Raw genomic sequence first — 10717 nt, forward strand, 5'->3', positions numbered from 1 at the left:
CCAGGCTGGAGTACAGTGATATATTCTTGACTCACTGCAACCTCCATCTCCTGGGCACGAGTGATACTTCCACCTCTGCCTCCTGGGTAGCTGGAACTACAGGTGTGCACCACCACACTGTGCTAATTTTTGTGGGGTTTTTGTGTGTGTGTGTGTGTGTGATGGAGTTTTACTCTTGTTGCCCAGGCTGGAGTGCAATGGCCACCATCTTGGCTCACTTCAACCTCCGCCTCCGAGGTTCAAGTGATTCTTCTCCCTCAGCCTCCCAAGTAGCTGGGATTACAGGCATGCACCATCATGCCCAGCTAATTTTTTTGTACTTTAAGTAGAGACAAGGTTTCACCATGTTGGCCAGGCTGGTTTTGAACTCCTGACCTCAGATGAGCCACCCACCTTGGCCTCCCAAAGTGCTGGGATTACAGCCATGAGCCACCATGCCCGGCCTATTTTTGTGTTTTTTTTAGGGACTGGGTTTCACTATGTTGCCCAGGCTTGTCTCGAACCTGGAACTTGTGGAACTCAAGTGAGCCACCTGCCTCGACCTCTCAAAGTGCTAGGATTACAAGTGTGAGCCACTGTGCCTGGCATGATTCCTAATATAAATTTTTATGGTGGCATCAAGAAAGCAGTGTTTTATAATTGAGGGAATTTTGCTTCATCGACTATGACAACCATAGCTGCAGTTTAAAATCAAAGTGAATTTTCATCTTCTCAAATACTAGAGTTTTGGCACTATCCACTGCTTCTCTAGGAAATCGCAAATCTAGACACAGTGTGAATAGCAGCTGGCAGTTCTCTACTCTGACCCAGCACGGAGCTTTCCTCTATTTTACTCAGATTATTATTTTCAAGAGAAGTGAGAAAAATGTTATCTCATTGCTTGCTTTCACCAGAGAATGGCAACAAATCTTCCTCTATTAGTTGGGAATGTGTTTGGCTGCAAATAACAAACAAACTTAAGTACAGTTTCTTTTCAGCAATAAACAGTGGGACTTATTTTTCTTACATATATTAAAAAAAAAAATCCAGATGTAGACACTATAGTGATTTAAGAGTGACATCTCTGTGAATCTCAGCCTTTCTCTCCTGGTCACAAGATGCCTTTGAAACTCTAGCCATTACTGTGAAGTGGCATACCGTGAAAGGGTACCAGTTTCTTGGAGAGGAACACCGTGCACTGTTTACCAGTCCCGTGGGAGAGCTCTAAACACCTTCCCAATTTCTACTATTTCTAGATCTGGTAGGTTCCCAGGTCCGGCTGGAAGCTTTGTACAAACCCAGCTGCCAGTGGTTCAGCACAAACCAAGCAACCCGCAGCTTTGCACAAGCCTGCCTGCGGGAGTATGCACCCGGGAGACAAAACACTTATACAAGTTGGGTGAAGCACATTAGGCAGCGGGAGTCCACAGAAGCCTAAGATCTAGGTTGAGCCAGTCCACCAAGGCTCAGGAAAGGCACTCCAGGCAGGCAGAGTCCTGTCTGCTCATAGTGCTCTTCACTCTGCAGCGGAGGGATTGTGAAAGCACCCTGATCCAGGTTTTATAACCTGGAGGCCACTTGGCTTATTGAGCTCAAGTGTTGTAGGAGATCTTGTCCTAGGAGGGGTGAGGACAAAGCCCGAGCTATTTGGGACAGTCCCACTTGGTACAATCTCTCCAAGAAGACAATTGCAAACAAGAAGGGAGAGAGCTGAGTTCAGTGAGGCCCTTCAGGAACTTGTCTCCCTCCAGTCATCTCCATTCAAGGCGAGAAGTGAGGAGGAAGGGGGAGCCAGCCTCCTAACTCATTTTTTCAGGAAGGCAAAAGATTCCCTACCAACTCCTGTTTACGTCTAAGCATCTGGAACTTATCACATAGCTAATGCGAGCTCTAAGGAGTGCTGGGAAAACAGGAAACAGGATCTATTGCCTGAGGCTGAGATCTCGGCCAGCCCAGACAAAATCAGGATTCCATTCGCAAAGATGAAAGAAAGGATGGAAAATGGGAAGAGAACTGAAGGTGCCTTCTGCACCCCGTTCCTAAAACAGTGATAGAGCACTGGCTTCAGATTCCTTTAGACCAGTAAAACCTCTCTCCTTGTTCCTAAAACAGTGATAGAGCACTGGCTTCAGATTCCTTTGGACCAGTAAAACCTCTCTCCTTTTTGAGACAGGGCCTCATTCTGTTACCCAGGCTGGAGTGCAGTGGTGCGATCACAGCTCACTGCAGCCTCAACTTCCCAGGCTGTAGTGATCCTCCCACTTCAGCCCCCCAAGTAACTGGGACTACACGCACGCACCACCACGCCTGGCTAATTTTTGTGATTTTTGTGGAGACAGGGTTTTGCCACATTGCCTAGGCTAGTCTCAAACTCTTAGCCTCAAGCGATCCACCCCCCTCGGCCTCCCAGAGTGCTAGGATTGTAGGCATGAGCCACTGCGCCCGGCAGTAACCTTCTTAAATCAGCACCACCCATTCTTTTTTCTGTTCCTGCTAATAAAAGGCCATGATTTTGTCTGCCTTTAACTCCTGCCCCACCTTTTTCTTACAGGTGTGTTTGTCTATCGATCATCCTCAGAAGGTCTTAATTATGGGTGAAGCTCTTGACCTGGGAACCTGTAAAGCCAAGAAGAAGAACGGAGAGCCGTGCACGCAGACTGTGAATTTGGTTGGTTTCAGCCTTGTTAGGATGGTTTCTGCTAAAGAAAAGAATGGTTAGGAATAAACTGTAGGTACTTTAGCTGTGATGACCAGTTTGGAACTGAGTGTCCCACTTAAAGGAAGAGTCAAAATGAGAAAATTTAATGTGTGGTTAATAATTGCCAGTTTTAAAAAGTGAGGACAGGGGAAGGATGGGGAGATTTAACCTCTTAGGAAAGTGGTCTTTTATCTGACCAAGAGGTTTAAGACAGAATTTTTGTTTGCCTTCAATTCTTATAGTTCCACAGAGCAAACATGATAAAATACAATGAAAATTATATTTTAGCCTATATTTTAACTCCATTATACCTTTTCTTAGGGCTTTAAAAAAAAATAATAGCTTCATTTAGGTATAATTCACATACCATACAATTCACCCTTTTAAAGTAAGCAATTCAGGCCAGGTGCGGTGGCTCAGGCCTGTAATCTCCGCACTTTGGGAGGCACAGGTGGACAGATCATCTGAGGTCGGGAGTTCGAGACCAGCCTGGCCCACATGGAGAAACCCCATCTCTACTGAAAATACAAAAATTAGCCGGGCTTGGTGGTGGGTGCCAGTAGTCCCAGCTACTTGGGAGGCTGAGGCAAGAGAATCACTTGAACCCAGGAGGCAGAGGTTTCAGTGAGCCGAGATCACACCATTATACTTCAGCCCTGGGTGATAGAGTGAGATTCTATCTCAAAAAAAGAATATAAATAAAGTAAACAATTCAGTAATTTCTAATACATTCACACAGTTGTGCAACCATCACCACTGTGTAATTTCAGAACCCTTTCATTGCCCCGGAAAGAAACCCAGTACCCACTAGCAGTCACTCCCAGTCTCCTCTCCCCCAACCCCTGGTAAGCACTAACCTACCTGCTGTCTCTATGGATTTGCCTCTTCTAGACATTTCATATAATGGAATCACAATATGTGGCCTTTTCTGTCTGGCTTCTTTTGCTTAGCATAATTTTTCTCACAATTGATCTATGCCGTAGCATTTATCGACACTTTATTCCTTTTTGTGGGTAAATAATATTCCATTGTATGGATATACCACGTGTTGTTTTATTCTTTCATTGGTTGATGGACATTTGGGTTGTTGCCACATTTAGCTATTACGAATAATGCTGCTAACACACTCACATACAAGTTTTTATGTGGATGTATGTTTTCCACTCCCTTGGGCATATACCTGGGAGTGGGATTGCTGGGTCAGTATGGTAACTGTCTAGATTTTGGAGGAACTGCCAGACTGGTTTCCCAAGTGGCCCCACGGTTTTACATTCCCACCAGTAATGGATGAACTTTCCAGTTCCTCCCTGTCCTCATCGGCAACTGTTACTGTATTTCTTCTTTGTTGTAGCCATTGTAGTAGATGTGAAGAGGTACTTCTTAGAGTTCTTTGAAAGGATTACATGACAGGTTTTGGTTTCAGCTTTTTTTATTCCCTTATTCCTTCCTATTAAATGAATTGGTGGGCAGGAAAGAATAAGGTGGGAGACGATTGGAAAACGCAGTTTCAGAGTGAAGTACCTAACGAATCTCCCCGTGAGAACTAGATTCTTCAAAATCCATTGTCTGGACAGGGGCGGTGGCTCATGCCTGTAATCCTGGCACTTTGGGTGACCGAAGTGGGCAGATCACTTGAGGCCAGGAGTTTAAGACCAGCCTGGCCAACATGGTAAAACCCCGTCTCTAGTAAAAATACAAAAATTAGCTGGGCGTGGTGGTGCATGCCTGTAATCCCAGCTACTTGGGAGGCTGAGGCACAAGAATCACTTGAACCCGGGAGGCAGAGGTTGCAGTGAGCCAAGATCACGCCACTGCATTCCAGTCTGGGTGACAGAGCGAGACTCTGTCTCAAAAAAAAAAAAAAAAAAAAAAAAAATTCCATTGTCACCATAACTACTGTTCACTCAGTAGAACAATGCTGCACCATCTGTCTTTGTTTCTCTCACTGAAAGGATAGCACTTTTCCGAGGATCAACCAGAGAAACAGCTAGAAAAACCTCGCTGGGAGCTGATTTTGTTTTTGAATTATTTTTTACTGGGGCAAAATTAACAATATACAGTTAACCGTTTTAAAAATGTATATAATTCAATGGTATTTAGTTGTGTAACCGCCAGCTCCCTGCTTTCAGAATTCCATCACCCTGTGGAAACACTGGCACCCTCAAGCCATCACTGCCATCCCCACCCCTCCATCTCCTAGTGACGTCTACTCTGCTTTCTGTCCCCATGGATTTGCCTCTTCTGTAAAAGGACTTCCACAACATGGGACCTTGTGTATCTGACTTCTTTCACCTAACTTGTTTTCGAGGTGCATCCTAGAAGCAGATTTCCTTTGTAGAAAGAGGGCAAGGGGAATTTCATCAGAACAGTGCTTTCAGGGGACTCGCAGGAAAGAACCTTTTCCCCTCAGGGACTGAGTACCCCTTCCACGGTGGGAACGGTCGTGGAGGTCGGCAGGGAGGACTCTGCATGCGTCATGTTCCGGGAAGTGGGGAGAAGGAACTGTGTCTGCTCACTGCTGTTTCCTGGCCTGTCGCCCTCATCCTGATGCCACTGCTCTCTGCCTTTTGCAGCGTGACTGCGAGTACTGTCAGTACCATGTCCAGGCTCAGTACAAGAAGCTCAGCGCAAAGCGCGCTGACTTGCAGTCCACCTTCTCTGGAGGACGAATTCCAAAGAAGTTTGCCCGCAGAGGCACCAGCCTCAAAGAACGGCTGTGCCAAGATGGCTTTTACTACGGAGGAGTTTCTTCTGCCTCATATGCAGCTTCAATGTAAGATGTTCTCGGGGCTTCTTTTGGGCAGAGGATTTTGCTTATCAAAGACTAAACCTACTGGTTGTACCTTCCTGTAACCGTCATAGGATACTTGTACAGGTTTTATCTTTCATAACTCATTGCCTGAAACAAGTTGGTTAAAGACCGCTTTTATTCCCAGGTAGAGATAAAAACTTTCAGGAGAGAGAGATTGACTTATGTTGTGTTGTACTTTAAGAGAGCCCACTCTTCTCTTTAACTTTTTTTTTTTTTTTGAGACAAAATCTTACTCTATCACCCAGGCTGGAGTGCAGCGGTGCAGTCTCAGCTCACTACAACCTCCATCTCCCAGGTTCAGGTGATTCTTCTGCCTCAGCCTCCTGAGTAACTGGGACTACAGGCGCGTGCCACCACGCTCAGCTAATTTTTGCATTTTTAGTACAGACAGGGTTTCACCATGTTGGCCAGGCTGGTCTCGAAATCCTGACCTCAGGTGATCTGCCTGCCTTGGCCTCCCAAAGTGGTGGGATTACAGGCGTGAGCTACTGCTCCCAGCCCCTCTTTGACTTCTAATGTAAATAGTGCACCTTTGTCAGGGCCATTAAAAATGTGTTAATTACAGTGTTAACACCCTTCTAATTATTTCTCCTACGACTATTTGAGTGAGGCTACAGACCTCGTGGAACCCAAATTTCATTCAGTGAGTGAATATACTATGGAGCCCCACACGGGGAGTGGGGCGACGCTGGGCAGGCATCCATGGCCCCTTGCCTGAGGAGTCAGAGTCACTAGAGTCCCTGATGCTGTAATCCAAGGGTGTCCAATCTTTTGGCCTCCCTGGGCCCCTTTAGAAGAAGAATTATCTTGGACTACACATAAAATATACTAATGATAGCTGATAAGCTAAAAAAAAAAGAAAAGTCTCTTAATGTTTTAAGAAAGTTTATGAATGTGTGTTGGGCCACATTCAAAGCCATCCTGGGCTGCGTGTGGCCCGCGGGCTATGGTTTGGACAAGCTTGTAATCAGTGGCCTCGTCACCACATTATATAAAGCATATCTGAGGACTTGGCACAAGGCAGCTACAGTTGATCCAAGAATAAAACATAGATTTTTGGTCCCAATCCAACAGAAATGGGGCAAGAGAACTCACTTCCTGTTTCTTTTTTAACAGTAAGCATGTTTTTGAGATTTAAAATGATTTCTGAATTTTTCCAATCTGCTAAAAGCAATACATGTATATTAGTCTTTTAAAAGAACATACAATTCAACCAATGGAGAAAATAAAAACCAACTATAATCCTACCACCTGAAAAACTATTAGTTCTAGGCCAGGCACGGTTGCTTACATCTGTAATCCCAGCACTCTGGGAGGCCAAGGCAGGAGGATTGCTTAAGCCCAGGAATTTGAGACCAGCCTGAGCAACGTGACAAAACCCCATCTCCACAAAATGCAAAACAATTAGCTGGGCATGGTGGCGCACGCCTGTAGTCCCAGCTGTTTGGGAGGCTGAGATGGGAGAATTGCTTGGGCCTGGGGAAGTTGAGGCTGCAGTGAGTCATGATTGCTCCACTGCACTCCAGGCTGGACAACAGAGTGAGATCTTGTCTCAAAAAAGACCCCAAATTGTTAGTTCCTTGGTATATATACTCCTAGGTGTTGTGTTTTGTTTTTTCATATGTATAAATTTTTAGTAATATAAAGTGAGATCATATTGTCCCTATTCTTTGTATCCACTTTTTTTCCAGTGTAAAATAATTAATGTTTTTCTTGTCCTATGTATTTTTAGTGGCTACATAGTGTTCTTTTACATACTCTGCCTTAATTCATTTAAACAGTTCCCTATGGGTGAACACAAATGGTGTTTCCAATGTTTCACATTATAAACAAAGCTGTTGTTCATATTCTACATTTTTGCATAATCCTTAATTATTTAAAGATAAATATCCAGACTGCTAGATCAAAGCATTGGGTTTTTTTTTTTTTTCTTTCTTTTGCCAAATTTCGTTCCAGAATGCCTCAAGCAGAGGGCCTCTAGCTTTTTGTCTGTGACACAGTGCATAAACCAGTTATGCTATTGGGCCAGGACATTAAGAAAGCCTTCTTAGGCCGGGCGCGGTGGCTCAAGCCTGTAATCCCAGCACTTTGGGAGGCCGAGACGGGCAGATCACGAGGTCAGGAGATCGAGACCATCCTGGCTAACACGGTGAAACCCCATCTCTACTAAAAAATACAAAAAAATTAGCCAGGCGTGGTGACGGGCGCCTGTAGTCCCAGCTACTCAGGAGGCTAAGGCAGGAGAATGGCGTAAACCCAGGAGGCAGAGCTTGCGGTGAGCTGAGATCCGGCCACTGCACTCCAGCCTGGGTGACAGAGCGAGACTCCATTTCAAAAAAAAAAAAAAAAAAAGAGAAAGCCTTCTTAGATGGTGTTTTGAGAAATTTTGACAGTGTGTGTCATAAATGATGATATCTATGCCTTCTTTACCTCATCAGAGCATTGGGGCTTTAGTGATTCTCCTTTTGGGGTGGCTTGTCATTTCAGTGCAGCAGCTGTGGCCCCTAAGAAGAAGATTCAAACCACTCTGAGTAATCTGGTCGTTAAGGGCACAAACCTGATCATCCAGGAAACACAGCAAAAACTCGGTAATTTTGTTTTTCCATAAGAAATGTCTTTCTCCAGTTTAATTATGCAGCCTTAGGGATAAAAGACTACACGTTGGGTACAACATACACTGCTCCAATGATGGGTGCACCGGAATCTCAGAAATCACCACTAAGAACTTATTCATGCGCATAAATAAATAAATAAGCAAGCAGTCTTTAGGGTTGAAAATGGATACAGCTCATACTCTTAAGTAAGAAGAATCCGCTCATCACCTGTACTTAGTGAGTTGTGTGGTCTAACCTAAAGAAATCAAGCCTGGTTTGCAGGACCTTAAGGCAAAAAACAGCACATTGGTTTTAGCTGTGTCTTACCTTGGTATGCATTTTACAATTTCTTGGTATGTCTGGGTCCACCTCTTTACATCCAGCATTAGAATCAGCAGCATTACCTTCCTGGCCAAACTTATTGGTTATCTTTTGTTAAAATGGGTCTTGGTCATAAAAACAAAAAAAAAATTTTAATAAAATAAAAATAAAAACAAGTCTTAATCAGAGAATGCAGCCCCCACCCTGGGCTTATGGTCATAAACCATGGTCAGGCACCCTTATTCCAGAAACAGGGTATGGAATCACCCCCAGTTTTAAGGGCTTAGTATTCTAATCATTACTAGAAATAAAATATACTGAGGATACCTGCCGTCCTATGAGTCCAGTGACGGAGGTTAAGGATTCTTTTCTTTCCTCTTGGTATTCCGTCTTCTTCGTTTACATATGACTAAAATTACGAGTGCAGAGTTTAGAAAGTGGTGTGTCATATGACCTCAAACTATCTGAATGTGAATCCGCTAAAGCTGGTGTTGACCTGGCACAGGAATACCCCAGAAGAGCCTGTCTTGCTCTGAGGAGTTCAAGGAACTGATGGACCTGCCGACGTGTGGAGCCAGGAACTTAAAACAGCATTTAGCCAAAACCACGGCTTCAGGTACCATCAGCTGCGTGGCCGCACGTGTGTCCCTGTGTTCCCTCAGCTGCCCAGGGCACCCCCTCAGTCTGTGGGCTTCTGTTTCAGGCATCATGGGGATCCCGAAACCTGCCATCCAGTCCATCTCGGCCTCAGCACTCTTGAAGCAACAGAAGCAGCGTATGTTGGAGATGAGGAGAAGGAAATCAGAAGAAATACAGAAGCGGTAAGAGGAGCAGATTTAATATTCCCTGTTTGGGTCATCCATCTCAGGCGTCCTCAGAACGTCTTCATCGATTTCTAGAATGTGACTTCAGGTTTCGGTTGGCTGCATTTTAACTCTGAAAGTTTAAAATAGTTTTCCCATAACCTGAATAGCATTTAAGGCTGTGTTATTTCTTACACTGGTGACTCCCAACACCAAATGGTACAGGTTAGAGTCATTATCACCATGGAAAAGGGAAAGGGGTGACATGTATGTAAAGAGGGTTTTTGTGAAGGGGGAAAGCGTAGGTTCACCTGCTGGCTGTCATTTTCTCTCTCTCTTTTTTTGAGACAGGTTTTCACTCTGTCACCGAAGCTGAAGTGCAATGCCGCAGTCTCAGCTCACTGCAACCTCCATGTCCCAGGCTCAAATGATCCTCCTGCCTTGGCCTCACAAGTAGCTGGGACTACAGGCATGTGCCATTATGCCTGGCTAATTTTCGTGTTTTTTTCTAGAGACTGGGTTTTGCCATTTTGCCCAGGCTGGTCTCAAATTCCTGGATGCAAGTGATTTGCCTGGCTGCCATTTCTGGGTTTTGCCACAATTCAGTTTTTTTTATGACAGGAAGAGCCAGTGAGTAGAGTACAGTTCTTTAGATACATGATAAAAATGAAGCACTAAAAATAGAGAGTCATTTTAGAGGCAAAAGCAAGTGGAAATGTATTACTTGGCTTCAGCCAATAATAAAAAAAAAATCAAGTAGAAATGCATATGGTAGGTGGACAAATGAATGATTCCTGAACTCAGGTCATCTGAATACTGATGAGAGCTGCGGTTCACAGGCGCTTCATACGTACTCCATAAACACAGCATCTGAGCCTCCGGGGGCTTCTCAGCCTTGTTTTACTAATAGTGTGCCTGGAGATCGGAGAGCTAGTTTATGCTAGGGCCGAGTTTTGGGCTCACACACGTGCTCTGGTGCCGAACCTTTTGCCATCCCAAATCTGGGCTGCTGAAAGGCAACATCCATGAAAGGGAGTCAATGATAAGACAAGAGGAAATTCTTTGGGAAAGTAAGACGATGGGTTTGTTCTCAGGCAGATTAGTTTGAGGTGCTGGTGGGATATCTATAGAGCTATTCATCATGAGCCTATAGGTGACATAAATGATATACGTGGGCATAGAAATATGTACAGAGTTGGGGGCCTCATGGGAAATAGAGAGTGCCCATCAGTTTGAAGCATTGCATAATGAAAATTTTCAGAGTTTTGTTGGCCAAGGAAACCTAATCTTTGCGCAGGATTTGATAGGCAGTTTGCAAACACAGCCTGGAGCTTGCAAGAGTGGGTGTCGGGTTGGGAAGAGTACTGCTCTGGGATGGGCTGGCTCCCGTCTTGAGTCTGGCCTTTGTGAGTAATGTGATCCTAGGCCTCAGTTTCTTCATTGATCAGATGATAAGTTTGGACTAGATGATTTCTGAGGTTTGTTGTTTGTTTTTAAATATCTCTTACAA

General features: G+C 44.6%; 1 protein-coding gene across 1 annotated transcript in view; it reads left to right on the forward strand.

The window, feature by feature from the left end:
* The window catches only part of MCM10 (minichromosome maintenance complex component 10), a 50709-nt gene that overhangs the window by 23218 nt on the left and 16774 nt on the right, over positions 1-10717 (forward strand). Inside the window, 5 exon segments of the mRNA XM_011934288.1 lie at positions 2531-2647; positions 5251-5450; positions 7977-8077; positions 8910-9020; positions 9108-9225. Of these exon segments, the coding sequence (XP_011789678.1) occupies positions 2531-2647; positions 5251-5450; positions 7977-8077; positions 8910-9020; positions 9108-9225 (647 nt within the window).

This window comes from Colobus angolensis, unplaced genomic scaffold (assembly GCF_000951035.1).
Source record: "Colobus angolensis palliatus isolate OR3802 unplaced genomic scaffold, Cang.pa_1.0 Scaffold133, whole genome shotgun sequence".
In the NCBI taxonomy this organism is placed as follows: Eukaryota; Metazoa; Chordata; class Mammalia; order Primates; family Cercopithecidae; genus Colobus; species Colobus angolensis.